Source organism: Chanos chanos, chromosome 2 (assembly GCF_902362185.1).
Source record: "Chanos chanos chromosome 2, fChaCha1.1, whole genome shotgun sequence".
Taxonomy (NCBI): domain Eukaryota; kingdom Metazoa; phylum Chordata; class Actinopteri; order Gonorynchiformes; family Chanidae; genus Chanos; species Chanos chanos.
The window spans coordinates 57,535,138-57,550,857 of NC_044496.1; the positions used below are offsets into that span (position 1 = coordinate 57,535,138).

Genomic DNA, 15,720 nt, shown 5'->3' on the forward strand with positions numbered 1-15,720 from the left:
GCAAACAGGACACGAAACTGAATGCCTGTCCACACGCAAACAGGACACGGCACTGAATGCCTGTCCACACGCAAACAGGACACGGCACGGAATGCCTGTGTACACACTGCAGTACTGTATGGTCCCTGACCGCTGTTACCCCCATTCAATGTTCAAAATGTTCTTGTCTTCAAGGACAAAGATATCCGCTCAGTAAAAACTGTGTTCCGTAAGGGGATAAACCTTGGTCCTGGCAGATAAGATAAGTAAATAAATAAATACAAATAAACAAACTAACAAACAAACATGTAAATAACCTCAATAATTTTCAACACTAACCACCTGATCCTTCTACATCGTTATCATGTCCCGATGCAAAATCACTGTAATGCCCAGCAGTGGGAATCAGTCCATGTCACACAGGCTGTGTCACTCACTGTGTTTACTCTGCTTCAGCCGCAGACTGCACACACACACACACACACACACACACACACACACGCGCGCGCGCGCTCACAGTCGACTCTGAAAAGACTCCCAGACTGCCTTGTTCTGAGGACACAATGATAGAGAGGTAAACCATTTCAAACAGGTCAAAAACAGGCTGAAAAAAACAAAAAGAACGGTTTACCACTGGGTGACTGAGACAAACGCACGTTCTGCACATGCTCAGAAGGCAAAGAGCCCCACATTCTAACAGCACCCTGGCTGATCAATTTTTATTTCGTTTCGTTCACTTGTCTCTGGAGAAAGATTCGATACGTGCTGGTTTTTGATCTGTAAATGAGGCTGACGGCTCTAGTCCTCAGCAGTATGCAAACCAAACACTAGGCGGGGACCTGGCGTTCTCTCACCGCTGTGTCTGAAGGCTCCCGAATCCACTTTCCCCTGGTTCTCAAGTCCCAGTGCTGGAGTGGGAGGAGAGGGGTTGACTGTGAGTTAGAATGTGCCGTGTCACTGTGTCTGTGTGCAGACTGGGCTGGTCTGACAGAGGAATCTGCTGATTCACTATGAGATCAGTGGAAACAGAATCAGGAACAGCCTCTGGAACAATAAAGTCATACTGACTCCGCAATTTATCCCATCAGCCATGGAACAATCAGCCTGCTCCCATACACACACACACACACGCTCGCTCACACACACAGGCTCCCACACTTACACATACACACACAGGCTCTCTCTCTCTCATACACACAGGCTCACACAAACAGGCTTCCACACAGACACACACACACGGCTCTGGTGGTAGTATGTGTGTGTGTGTGTGTGTGTCAGACACAGCAGTCTGTGTGTGTGCGTGAGTGAGCCTATGTGGTAAGGGGATTCAGCTGCGATGCAGTGCTTGGTTACTGCATCTCCTGTAGAGTTGCTGAGCAGAGAGAGCTGCAGCAAACACTGAATCTACATACCCTCCACTTACATTCACACCCACTCAGCCCAGATTCACATTACAGGTCACAGCCCCACACACACACACAAACACACACACACACAAACACAGACAAACAGACACACACACACACACACACACACATACACACACACACACACAAACACAGACAAACAGACACACACACGCACACACACACACATACACACACACAAACACAGACAAACAGACACACACACACACACACACACACACACACAGACAGACAGACAGACACACACACACACACACACACAGACACAGACAAACAGACACACACACACACAAACACAGACAAACAGACACACACACACACAAACACACACTTGCCTCGCGTCAAGATTGGCAAAAGCGTAGCGGATGATTCGCAGATGATCTCATCCCAATTTGACACCACACCGTGTCCAGTGTGGACAAGACACTGGACCTGACCCTGAGACGAAGGAGCCATAAATCTCTGCCCTCCACAGACCAACGTACCGAACAGGACCCAGGCTCCCTCCACATCCACAGCACAATGTCTCCTCTATAAAACACCACCATTCTCTCTCTCCCACACGCACAAACTGCCCACCTCCCCTCCTCCCTTCCACTCTCTCTCTCCCCTCTCATACTTTACCTATGCAGAAGAATTTCGCACGCCATTTTTAACGGTCAGCTTTGCCTTGGTGAGTGAATTCCCGCGGGTAACGCTGGGCGTCTGGTTATCCGGACTGTGCGCTTTGCGGTGATAAAGTCAGTGTGAGCAGGTCGAAGAGCAAACACAGGCTACCGGGGCACATGTTGCGGAGTCCTGTCTGCGCTGCGTGCCTGTGCGGGGAACTCGGCACTCTCCTCTGAAAAGTGCTGCAGTAAACACGCTGGAACCTCGCTAAAATACAGAGCTGCCTGACTGAGCTCAGTCACTGGCCCCCCCCTTCAGCCAATCACTACTGCCTGGGGGCGGGCCTCTTCTCCTGCTCAGCCAATCAGCTGTCCTATGCAGCCCTAAGAAACGCCCTGTAAGAGAGGAGCAGCCTCAGTGTGACACCTGTATGACAGGGTTTTATATAACCTTTTCTGTGTGTGTGTGTGTGGGCACCCAGATGCTCCTCCACATTAACCTCTCTTCAGAGATGTCCCATATATTCCCAGACTAAAAAAAAAATCAAATCTCCTCCTTACAAACATACATACACACACACACACACACACACACACACACACGGAGGGGCGCTGAATTAAACCCTATCTTAAGAACTCCCTGCTGCAGATAAATTCTGCTCACAGCTGGCAGAGGGGGATCAGACAGTTCCTCGTGTTCTGAGAATGGTGATGTTGTATCCATTCGCAGGAAACAAAGCAGCAGAAGCAACTAACACGTATCATTTACTGTTTTCCACGAACACAAAAGTACTTCTGTTGAGATAAAGTGAATGGTTATCGCAGATTAAAATCCCTGAGAAGGACTAGGGACAGGGTGAGAGGTAGATGCTGTCCAAGGACTGAGGCAGAGTGCTCTGATAGGCAAAACTGCATTATCTAGGTCAAAAGGAATATCGAATTCCACAATGTACGTGATTTCACGCTGAGCGCGCCCACGCGCCCCGAATGTGGACTACACGCAGGGCGTGGTTTATCGGCCAACCCACGCGAGGCTGTCCACAGACCTGGGGAAGGATGTTGAGTCAACAGGGACTGAGACGCTTGTTTTGGTGGCACTGGGCATGAGCAGGTGGCCTCCTAGCGACCTGCTGTCGTAAGCTGACACTGGGACTGTAAGACGCTGCTGTGGGAGGCGGCTGGCGTGTTGACACAGATGAGCACGGCAAGTCTGCCTGGCATGCGCCCGTGGCTGCGCATTCATAAATAATGCCATCACGTCTTCTGCAGGCGGGGCGGGACATAAGCCCATGCTCCGCGCGTGATTAGCCGAGCCCGATGGCCCTTATCCGTGACTGCGAACCGTTCGTCGCAGGCTGTGAAACAGGCCAATGGGACGGAGGAAGAGGAGCAGATTTAGAGTCGGTGACCCCACCACCTCTAACACACCCGCACCGTGTCGCCAACAGCTGTTCACACATTCCGACGGACCTGCCGCTGCCCGACAACGCGTCTCAAGAACACTCGCCAACAACCCCATGGGTTATTCTGGGGCCGCGCGAAAAATATTTTCCATGCGGTTGAGATGAGAGCTGAGGTATTATATTTAGCTCTGAAGCAGAGAGATGTTCCTGCCAGATGCCAATAAGGTACAATGGGAACCTGTTTAATCACGGCAGGGCCTGCCACGCAAACAGGTCAGCCCAGGCCTGCTGCTGCTGCCCACCCCCACACCCACTCACTCACACACACACTCACACACACACACACACACACACACACACACACACACTCAAACCTTATTTACTGAAACAGGAGCCAGACCAAGCGAACGCAATGTCTTGATGTTTGGCATTCTCTGATTTCATGACCTCAGAAACACGTCAAAAACATTTCAAAATTAAAAAAAAAAAAAAAAAAAAAGATTGGAGCAGGTCAGATTCTTTGAGCTCATTTACATTTTAATCAGCGAAATGTCTGCGTTTTTGACAATCCGTTGACGTGGTTTGGGCTGAAAGCTGTTTTGATAGGTCTTCCAAACGGTGAGCCGTGGTTGTTAGGGAACAGACGCGAGGTCTGGCGTCTGGACTGACGCTGATGGCAAAGCCGTCCTCTTCCAGTGCTCTTTCACTGTTCATTAAGCCATTCAGCGCTGGCACTCTGAGTCTGTCTGGACTCTAAATCTGCTGCAGCTGTCACTCAAAGCCTTCACCGCCCAGGCCTCAGATCAGTCTAAAGCCTTCACTGCCAGGCCTCAGATCAGTCTAATGCCTTTACCGACCAGACCTCAGATCAGTCTAATGCCTTTACCGACCAGACCTCAGATCAGTCTAATGCCTTCACTGCTCAGACCTCAGATCAGTCTAAAGCCTTCACTGCTCAGACCTCAGATCAGTCTAATGGCTTCACTGCTCAGACCTCAGATCAGTCTAATGGCTTCACTGCTCAGACCTCAGATCAGTCTAATGGCTTCACTGCTCAGACCTCAGATCAGTCTAATGCGTTCACCGCCCAGGCCTCAGATCAGTCTAAAGCCTTCACCGCCCAGGCCTCAGATCAGTCTAAAGCCTTCACCGCCCAGGCCTCAGATCAGTCTAAAGCCTTCACCGCCCAGGCCTCAGATCAGTCTAAAGCCTTCACCGCCCAGGCCCCAGATCAGTCTAATGGGGAAAGGGTTAGGAGATTCTGCCCAATGTTCACCCTGGGCCACTCTGAAATCAAGGCTTTAAAAACTACGGATATTGTCTGTTACACATAACAGGTAGAAATAATTTTTTAACGCATATTTATGAACCAAAAAAAATCACAAATTATCTAGCAACTTAAGTAATTATTACATATTTAATTACTGACTAGGGATAACATATATTTTTTTTTGCTGTGACATTGTTGAGCAATTCTTTGCTTGTAAATAATTTGCTCAGTCATTTCCTGATAAAGCCTGACTAAGAGACAAGCCAGCCAAAGAGGGGTGGGGGCGGGGGAAGCTGAGCTAGACGATGTTAAGCTGCAGTGAGTTTTGTCCTTTCCCCTTGTGGATATAACCACGGCACTTATCACCACAGCTCCGTCTGTGAGAACAGTGTGAAAGACAAATGAATTTAAAGCACGTGAACAGAGTCAATGTCCAAATCAACACCAAAGCAAACAGTACCATGTTAGGAGGGCACGGGAAAGTAAGGCCGAATCCAGGCACTCATGTGGCACAATCAAAAATCAACAGTCAAATACCAGTGGCAGGGAGACAAACGGCTCGGTAAAGCTCTTTAAGGCTCTGTGAGTGTATGCCAGCCTGTTTGTGGGGATTAGAGGTTACTGCAATTAATCACCTTGAACAACACACACACACACACACACAAAACTAGGCCAAAGGACTGTAACCCCTGCTACACTCAGAGAGAAATAAGACACAATGCAAATCCCAACATTACTGTAAATGAGCCCACAAGCCTGCGGTGGTGGAGAAGACACTCTGACTGTATGTTTTATAGAGTGGAGACGCAAGGCCGGCCGGCCTGCCCTCACGTCAGCGGCCAGACAACACTCATAAACTATACACTGAGAGCTGATGGCGCCCGTGATATCTGGCATTCTGAAAACACGGAGCGTGACGAGGAAAAGCCGCCACAAAACGTGTAAAGAACAAAGAAGGTTTTTTTTTTTTTTAAAGTCACCGATGTGTTGGCCCTAAAACCGCTATAACCCGGGTCACATCTGTGCCCTTCAGCGGCACAATGACAGCCTGGCACGTAGGACGGAAACGCTACGTGCCCAACTCGGGGGTAAAGGCTGTTTGCCACTTATCAAAACAACGTTCAGATGAAAAAGACCCGAGGCCCAGAGAGAGAGGAGGTTTCAGACGGCTCTCAGATCTGCTCTAGTCTAGACCTCGGAGCTTAACCCTATTCTCTTCAAATGAGATCTCATCCTTTCAGCACAGCAGGAGTCCTGGTAATCACAGCCGCTTTGACTGGACCGGTCAAACCCCCCCCCCCCCCCCCCCCCCCCCAATCACAACAGAGAAACGCCCTTGGGCTGGAGGACGGGAGACCTTGACTGGAGCCCCTCCGCTTCTAGACACTTCTAGAAATTATTACGCCTTCGTGGCATGTGGCGGTTAATGGTGACTGTACTAGCTAATGGTTTACTGCGTTTGATGACTCAGACTGCTCTTTACTGCAATAACATGTCGTTTGAAAACACGCCAGCCGTGGTCCAGGCAGCCCGGACTGGTGCGTGACACAGATATGAGGGCACAGAGTGTGGGGGGAAGGGCACTGTTGCCAGTAATAGTCACCCACTGATACCGAAAGCTGAGGGGTGTTGGTCAGGCGTTGACAAACTGTTTATGCTCTTACCTGGAAGCAGGAGAGACCTGGGAGTGTTTGGCGGAAAGTGAAGAGAGACCTTCCTCGCTGTCCTGAGGCAGGTCATCGCAGGCTTCCGACTTCTCGTCCTCCAGTAGCTCTGTGATCTATGGGGGGGGGGGGGGGGGCAGAGAGGAAGGGAAGGGGTGGTTGTTTAGAAGCGAACGCCACCTGTTGCCACTTTGACGACATAATATGCAAAGCAGCCCATTGCTCTCAATCGTCGTGTTACAGACACCATGTAACCTACATAACACCGGTCGAAACATCGTCATGTGGTATTTCACACATACAGAGCGTTACAGACACCATGTAACCTACATAACACCGGTCAAAACATCGTCATGTGGTATTTCACACATACAAGGGGAAAATGAACATGCCGTATCGTCTTAAGGGTCCTGACCAGCGGCATTGACACACACAGACTCGTCAGTTACGTAAGTCCCCCTGAAGTTTAGCTCTCCGGTCTCTGAGCCCTTCTGCCATTTCATCACCCTGTTACTGCTTTGATCATCCCTTTTAGATCTGAGCAGCAACATGGTCTGTGTGTTATTCCTGACGGAGAGCGTCATGGACAGCCTTTACACACCTGACTCATCGCTCATAACTTTCAACAGATGATCAAACTGCATGAGGAGAACCTGAAAATGCCTGAACACATCTATGGAGATGCTCCTTAGTTCCCCTCTCTGTTCTACTGCAGGGCCCCTAACCATTTTTATTTTGATTCAATTTTGCTTTTTTTTCCTCCACTGGTGCCCCTTGCCACTGTGCTATCCCCTTTGCTGCTGTAACACTGCAAATTTCCCCGTTTGTGGGACTAATAAAGGATTTTCTCATCTTATCTTAGCTTTTCTTGTTCCTTAGCCTCGAGAAGAAGAATGGAAATTACAGGGCTGCACAGCTGGCAGAGAGAGAGAGAGAGAAACACAGAGAGAGAGAGAGAGAGAGAGAGAGAGAGAGAGAGAGAGAGAGGGAAAGAGAGAGAGAGAAACACAGAGAGTGAAAGAGATGGCGAGAGAGTGAGGGACAGAGACAGAAAGAGAGAGAGAGAGAGAGACAGAGAGAGAGAGAGAGAGTTTTACATAACCGGAGCGCACAGTATCTTCAATTTCAATCTAAAAATAATTCATCTCTAAGGTCTTCTGCAATAGCCTACAGTGTGCGTGTGTGTGTGTGCGTGTGTGTGTGTGTGTGTGTGTGTGTGTGCGTAGTCCACAGTGCAACCATCCTTCATTTAAGCATTCAACTGCCTCCACCAAAGCAGTCTCTTCTGACGTCTTCTGCATCTGCTGTTGCTGCAGTGTCGCTATGCCATGTTGCCATGGCGACCGCTCTGCCGGGCATCTGATTGGCTGCGTGTGGCTGCTCCTCATTATGCATGCAGATATGACTCATATGCTGTGTGTCATGGCTGGGCAGCTGGAGTCTGCAGAGGGCTGAAGGGAAGACTGAGGATTTTCTGACTGCTTTGTAGTGTCTGGCCCTGCATGCAGCTCATCTTCAACGATAATATGAAAAGACTTTGATATTTACAAAGAGTTCAACATCAGCAGAGTACAAAATGACCCCCAGAGAATGGCTGTAACAGAGCCTCCCTGGGTCAGAAAACAGGGAGCATCAGCTTCCCACATATAATTGATTTTCTGATGCTGATGCAACACTACGGAGGTTAATCTCTCCCTGCACGGCCTGTACGATGTGCCGACAGAGGAAGCCACGTTCGTGTTTTGGGCCGCACGTCGAGCTTCCCGGCAGATCTCGGGATGACGCTGCGGACAATTCCGTGTTGGATTTCCAAGCGGATCTTGGGATGACATTGAAGAGAATTCCAAAGGCACTGGCCCTAATTAACAATGCTGTCCTTAAGACCTGACAGCTAGACAGGAACCAACGTCTCTGCTCAGGTTCTTACATAGAGCCTTAATCCACCTCATTCTTTTAGCTGTGTGGATGTGCAGCCATGCGAAATGGAAGGCTTGCAAACACTGCATCCATGCACCAACATAACAGGCATTTTGACTGTCTCATGCAACATTCAAAAAACTCTTTACAATGATAAAAAAACCACCCCCGGAGAGCTGTCTAATTAAGACCCTTGGCTGTCTGTGCGTGTGTGTGTGTGTGTGTGTGTAAGCTGCTGTCAAGTGCACAAAACAAACCCACATTTACAGAGAACACAGCTCTCACAGGTCTGACTTTTCTGAGAAAAACGGAAAAACAGGCACAGATCCGAGTGTGTGGAAAGTTCCGAGCGCGAGCTTAGTGGGTGACTTGTCTTTTCTGAAAGGGCTTTCTGTGTGTGTTGCCTGGGCAAGTTTATCCACCGACAAACGAGTAGGCAGAGGCAAGCCTGCGAAGAACAAAAGGGCACGGCCTTTTACAGTCGCCTGCTTTTCGGAACAGAGCATTCTCCACGACTGCCTGTTACCATGGCGACCGGGACCGGGGGGGGGGGCGCCGGCGGTTGTAGGGTAGACGGTCGGAGAAGCGGATCTGAGCAGTGGGCTTGGAGGGCGGAGCAGATCAGAATCTGAAGCACGCAGGGCCGTTCACGCTCACCGGGTGACGCTGAGAGGTCTGGACGCGGTGGAGAAGGAGGTGTGGGAGAGGAGGTGGTGTGAGGGCGGACGACGGGAAAGCGTGAAAACGGGAGAAGATGGAGGTGGAAACGGAGAGTCGGTTACAGAAGAATGAGAGCTAAACGCTACAAACTGTTGTTGGTGGTGGTGGTGTTTTTTTTTTTTTTTTTTTTAATAAAATATTTCTGAAGGCACGTAATGAAGACATCACCACACCCAAGGCAACCGCAACAAAATACCTACACTGACTTTTTTATACACTACATCAAACTTCACCCAGCTATGACTCTCCACCCCCCCCCCCACCCCCTCCCCGACAGGGGGAAGCGAAGTAGGTCAGTCATAGCTCTGTCACAGCTTCAGCTTACGTACTGCAGGACCTGTCCCCCTCGTCTCCTCATCTTACATTAACTCAGGGCGTCTGAGAGACACACGTGGTGCCCCAATGACAGATGAGTTAGGAAAGTCCCCAATTAGGACAGATGGGAGAGAGAGACAGAGAGAGAGAGAGAGAGAGAGAGAGAGAGAGAGAGAGAGAGAGACAGAGAGAGAGAGAGAGAGAGAGAGAGACAGAGACAGAGACAGAGACAGAGAGAGAGAGATGAATCCATGATTTATGCCCATATTCATTATGGTGGACCACATGAGAAGGGAGATAAGTTTCCCCTCTTCCTCTGGCACAGGTTCAGGAAGGTTCACCCCTCCCCAGCCCAAACTCTGAGGTGCAGCACTGCCTGTCATACTTCACCCTGTGATTCTAAAGTGTCTTCTCACACGGCCTGGGGATGCCCAGGGTACGACTTTACCGCTCCAATGCATGTCTATGGAGAACTCTCAGGAGCTCAGAGTGTCCCTCTCTGTCTGCTCCACAGAAGGCAAACCACACTGAGGGAGGTTTGTGTTCCTCTAAAAGCTTAGCTGGGTCTAGTGGAAGCCACAGACTGCCCCTGGTCTGTATAATTCTTCTCAAAGTCCATTATGAAAACGAGAGCTCTCCAGAGAGCCTTTCAGGTGTTGGTTCCAACCTTACATCATCCTCTTACATAAGCCTGTGGTTTTAGTGACTTTTTTTTTCTGCACGCCTTGAAAGAGGGCAATTCCTTAAGCATTCATCTCCTCTCCCTTAAGGCATTTCAACACGAAAAAGAAATAAGAGTCACTTGGAAGGAATTTGGAGCTTATCGTCGATTGTTTCCTGTGGCAGAGGCCACTTGCTTTGGTAAGAGAGACCTCAGTGTTCTACCCCAGACTAAGAACCAGATTATGTCGGCCTCGCTTACTGCCACTCTCCACAACACAGACCGGGAGAGAGTATGAGGAGATTGACGAACAGATTAAAATGCATTACCATCATTTACTGACTGGGCTGCAGCATTTAAAACCAAACAAAACACGTTGAAAAAGAGAGCGAGAGCGAGAGCGAGACGCCTTTTGGATGCCACATTAAGGGAGGAGAACAGGGTTACATAACCATGCAGACATAATATCCTGACGACAGGCTTTTTCCTCCTCTATCCTGCTGCTCCACTTTTCCACTGGTGCAACACTTGGCGCTGGCTCAGGGTGAAAACGGGGCGATTTGACTGATTCAAATAAACATCAATGGCTAAATCCATAATCGCCTTTTTCTTTCTTTCTTTCTTTTTTTTTCAGTTTCCCTGCCAATGCTGCACTTGCACTGTTTTGGGTAAGGAATGAATGCAATGAGTTTAATGAACTAATACTCTCCTTACACTAATCTTATTCATCCCGTACACAAACACAAACACTAGCACAGCAGCTCGCTGCCTTTCCGGAGCCGGGGAAAACGACCTGTTACGTAACGTTATTAACCCTTAAAGGACCGCCACAGACAGAAGCCACAACTTCGGCAGATTAGGATGTGGTGAGAACTGACAGCTCTAGACCGCGCTATGGTTTTCCCTCTGCAATACATGCATATGCCAGCCACGCCGATGCAGAGTAACGGCAGATCTCGAGGTTTCGGGGCGGACTGTGGAGGGGGGGAGGTTGCCGTTTTTACCTGCTCGTTGATGGAACTGTAGTCGTTGGTCGTGGATATGTCGTCCTCCTCGGAGTCGAAGAAGTCCTCCTGGTTCTCCAAGAGCTCGGCAAGGATGCGGCTCACGGACTCCTGCTCCTTCAGGTCCTCCACGTCTGTGTCTAAGCTGCAGGACGGAGAGGACAGACACGTGTCAGGACAAGTCAACGCTCATTAACACTCATTAACACTCATTAACACTCATTAACACTCATTAACACTCTGAGCAGGTACCCCATTTCAGGGATTACCATCACCTGATCACACTGGTATCACTAACCACACAGTTACACAAGCTGTTCTTCACTGACACAGCTCACACACAATCTGTGGATGACAGAGACGACAGCATTCCTCGCCGTTCTGCATCTTCTCTTTTGTTTTTTAATGTGGTACAGGCTGTGATCTTTGGAAGTGCCTCATTTCTGATGACGAGATGGGAAATTACAGAGGGCAGAGGAACGGGATCTTACTGGAAGATGTCGGGGCCGAAGACGGCGGCGAGGGCTCCGACGCTCCAGCTTTCCTCTTGAAGGGACGCCACATTGGACAGGAATCGGCAGAGGAACCGGAGCAGGCTGTAGTTGACCTGAGGCAACTGCTGCAGGAAGTACTTCATATTTCTGGCCAGTTCCTCCTCACTGCTGTAGTCTGAGGAGTGAGAAGTGTGAGGAAATGATTGGGAGACGCCCAGAGCGATCAGAGAGCGCTCAAAGACTGCAGCCAGAGGCTAGGGCAAGGGAGACGGTTCAGAAAGGCACTGACCGGCGGGTTGTGATGTAAGGGACCGCTAAATGGGTCAAAAAAAAAAAAAAAACCCTCGGCAACCAATTACAGGAGAGGGCCAGAGGAGAGGCGATGCCCGAATTGTATAATTTTTTACACAGGCGGGAACAGTTTAGTCTACTGGCGCCAATTTTTCCCCAGCCATTGTTCAACTCCCCTCAGTAAATTCTGTTTGTTCTTGTTTGCTCTTCCACCAGAGCAATCAGTTTGGCGTTTCTCTGTTCGAAAGCAACAAATCTCATGTCCCTGCTACAGAATGACTCCAACTCACATCTGGAACTGCTCCGGTTACCTTACGATTTACATTTGTTTGCGTTTGAGGCAAATGGATGGATGGAGGGAGAGAGAGAGAGAAGGAGAGAGAGAGAAAGAGAGAGGGAGAGAAAGAGAGAGAGAGAGAGAGAGGGAGGGAGAGAGAGAGAGAGAGAGAGAGAGAGAGAGAGAGAGAGAGGGAGAGGGAGGGAGAGAGAGAGAGAGAGAGCGAGAGAGAGGGAGAGAGGGAGAGGGAGAGAAAGAGAGAGAGAGAGAGAGAGGAGAGAGAGAGAGAGAGAGAGGGAGAGGGAGAGAAAGAGAGAGAAAGAGAGGGAGAGAGAAAGAGAGAGAGAGAGAGAGAGGGAGAGAGAGGGAGAGGGAGAGGGAGAGAAAGAGAGAGAGAGAGTGTGTGTGTGTAACTAACCTTGATAAAGTTGCAGGATGTGTATTTGCAGTCCTGTGGGGATCACGGGTTCGGGGAGCTCCTGCAGGAAGAGGCGTAACAGGCTGACGGCCGAGGCCACGTCCGCCTCCTTCTGCAGATCCACATCTTCACCACTGTCAAAGCGCTGTCGAAGCCAGTCCACGCGCTCCGCGTTCCCGTTCACTAGAAACAGCCCCTCCAAGTCAAGACCCCCTGAACAACACACACACACACACACACACACACACACACACACAGACAGACAGACAGACAGACAGCACACGGTCAACTGCGTTCACACTCATTCCATTACTCAACATCAGACACTTTTAAACATGATAATCCATATCAAAACAACCAGTACCATGCCCTGCCCCAGGTAAAAATAAAATAAAATAAAATAAAATAATGACATACAGCAAATAAACAGATAAATCCATTCATTTCAGTGTAAACTCTGTCGAGTATTTAAATGGTTAACCTTCAGATGAGGTTTGGGAATAAACTAGACCTGTTATCTTTAATAGCTCTTGGCACTCAATGCGTGAGATAGTCAGGTGATAACATCCAGCTTAAATAACAACTAAACAACAATTTCAACAATCAGTGTTTCGATTAGGAGTGGGAAAAAAAAATCTTCTCTTCTCTGGAGCTCCTCTGCAGGCCAGTGTGTTTCTGGGTAAAGCCGAGAGAGAACTGTGGGCTCTGGAGCCTGGTAAGAGCAGCACTGGGGTTTCCTCTCTGGTTCTCATGCTAACAGACAACCTGTCTGTCCGTCTGTCTGTCTGTCTGTGGGCTTCCCCGCGGCTGCTTTACTGTCTGTGCACATACCTCAGGTTCTCCAGAGGACGAGGAGAAAGCCACTGAGCTTGCGTGTTATTCATAAAGCCAAAACCAAACTCTCGTTCTGCCCACCTTCAGCCAGCAGCTCGGGCGGAGATGCCACAGCGCTGGGATAATGGCCCGGGGATGGGGTGCGACTGGTCTGACTGGTCTTACAAAACCAACCGCATGACAGACACGAGGACTGGACAATCACGTGGTGTCTGGTAGATCTGCTAAAGCACATTTCAATGAGCAACACTGACCATACCACACCCTCTCGACACCACCGCATTCAGCGTGAGCTCTCACAAAAGGCTTCACGCATTTTCAAAACGTCGCTGACTTTGACAACACAACGACCAGCCGGTAAGAAAGCCTACGTCTGAATGAGTGGGGTGGGTAAAATCTAATCCTGACCCTAAAAACACAAAACGAGTCGTGCTTGGAAAACAGGACTTCACAGACAACGGGCCTTTGAAGTATTACCGAGGTGACAGGAACCTACCACATGACCAGCGTCATGTGAGGCTGTGTCATGTGAGCTCCTGTTTACGCCAGACGTTCTGTGTGTTTCGGGAGCGTATGAAGGCAACGGCGGAATAACGAGGGCGGTGAGATGCGTGAGGCGTGACGCCGAAAGGCCGATAAGCCTGTGCATTATGCTACATGTATGATGGCACAGAAACGCCGCTGTGGGCTGATGGGATTACATCAGCATTCTTTCACCCATGGGAAAAATCATGTGATCAGGGACAGGTTATACAAGAGAGGAAACACAGAAGTATCTGAAGTTTTTTCCATATCTGCCAATCTGTACAGACAACATTTTTGGGGGTTATCAAAAGGGCATGTGAGCTTTGGCAAGGAATCTCTGCTATGCTTATCTTAAGTACGATAAAAAAACGACAACAACAACAACAAAAAAAAAAAACGCAGAACAAAAGTATCACAGATTACATAATGAATTAAATAACCTCTGCGATGGTTTTCAGTGTTGTTTTTAACACTCTACTTCTGATTAACGCCACAAATGTGAAGGCAACGGAAAGGCACTTTAATCTGCTAACAGAAAACAAGCGTACGCGTGGAAGCGAGTCACAGCGGCTAGAGACAGATCAAACACAGCGACACAGAGGCTGTGTTGTCAGAGTCACGCTCAAGAGAGAAGACAGCGGTAAATCTCATTAACCTCTAAGGTGAAATAGTTATGACATTATCTTGGACACGTATTTAAAAGATAAGCAGACCTCAGCCACGGTCCTCTGCTGCTTAATATCGCAGTTTTAAAACCGACGTGACTACACATCCCATGATTAAGTTTTAAAACCGATATGACTACACATCCCATGATTAAGTTTTAAAACCGACATGACTACACATCCCATGATTAAGTTTTAAAACCGATATGACTACACATCCCATGATTAAGTTTTAAAACCGACATGACTACACACCCCATGATTAAGTTTTAAAACCGACATGACTACACATCCCATGATTAAGTTTTAAAACCGACATGACTACACATCCCATGATTAAGAGCAGTGGGCTACTGCAGGACCCCAGATGGCTCTGAGGTTGTACAATGGCAGTACGGCGGAATGAAAGCTGGGGTTACTGTAGGGCTTACGGAAGGTCAGGTCAGGTCACTGATGAGCTCCTGTCCCAGGCACCTGACCCTGGAGCTGCTTCAGGAGTGTGTGACCTCTGACCCAGAGAGAAGTAATAGCACGTTGCCCTGGTTACACAGGTCAGCAGAATGGACATTATCATGAAGGTCGACCCCTGGAAATTTCAGGAATCGTGTCTGTTTACATTTCACTGTCCGACTGTCCTTCCAGCTGTAAGCCTCAGTTAAAATTACTACGATGGGTGTTGGATGACTATGGCGCAAACGGGCGAAAAGGTTAGAAATGTTTAATCCTTTGAAAGAAATGGCTTTTAAACTGGATTTTACAGCTGATCTGGAATTCCTTTCTAGGAACGTAACGATGTCATCACAGTCTACACCCACAGCTGTCGAATTGCAGTTTATCACCTGATTGTTTTAATCATCGACCTCAGGTACAAAAGATCACCTAAACTTCAACTGACCAATTAAACCCCCACAAGAAACTGAACGATGATTATGGCATATTTACTTACTGTAATTCCATTAAAAACAAACACAAAACCCCTTCAAATCACTAACATTATTCAACATGATACTGCGTGTTAGTTGCAAATGAAGCCAACACTAGTGCAAAACCCAGTCCAGATGTCAGTCCTGCAACATAAGCACAGTGTTAAGCTTTATATAGTGCATACAGATTTAACTGACCTCTGACCTCAGTTACCACAAGACGACGCAAGCGCGTGTGCGCGCGCGCATGCAAACACACACACACAGACAAAAAAACACACACACACACACCCCGTGGGGTGAGGCATCCGGAGAGGCCAAAGGT

General features: G+C 48.7%; 1 protein-coding gene across 1 annotated transcript in view; it reads right to left on the reverse strand.

Moving 5' to 3' along the window:
- The window catches only part of fam13b (family with sequence similarity 13 member B), a 39,335-nt gene that overhangs the window by 15,305 nt on the left and 8,310 nt on the right, over positions 1-15,720 (reverse strand). Inside the window, exons 4-7 of the mRNA XM_030765592.1 lie at positions 12,449-12,661; positions 11,460-11,637; positions 10,969-11,113; positions 6,352-6,467 (exon numbers count right to left, since the gene is read on the reverse strand). Of these exons, the coding sequence (XP_030621452.1) occupies positions 6,352-6,467; positions 10,969-11,113; positions 11,460-11,637; positions 12,449-12,661 (652 nt within the window). The remainder of the gene's footprint in view (positions 1-6,351; positions 6,468-10,968; positions 11,114-11,459; positions 11,638-12,448; positions 12,662-15,720) is intronic.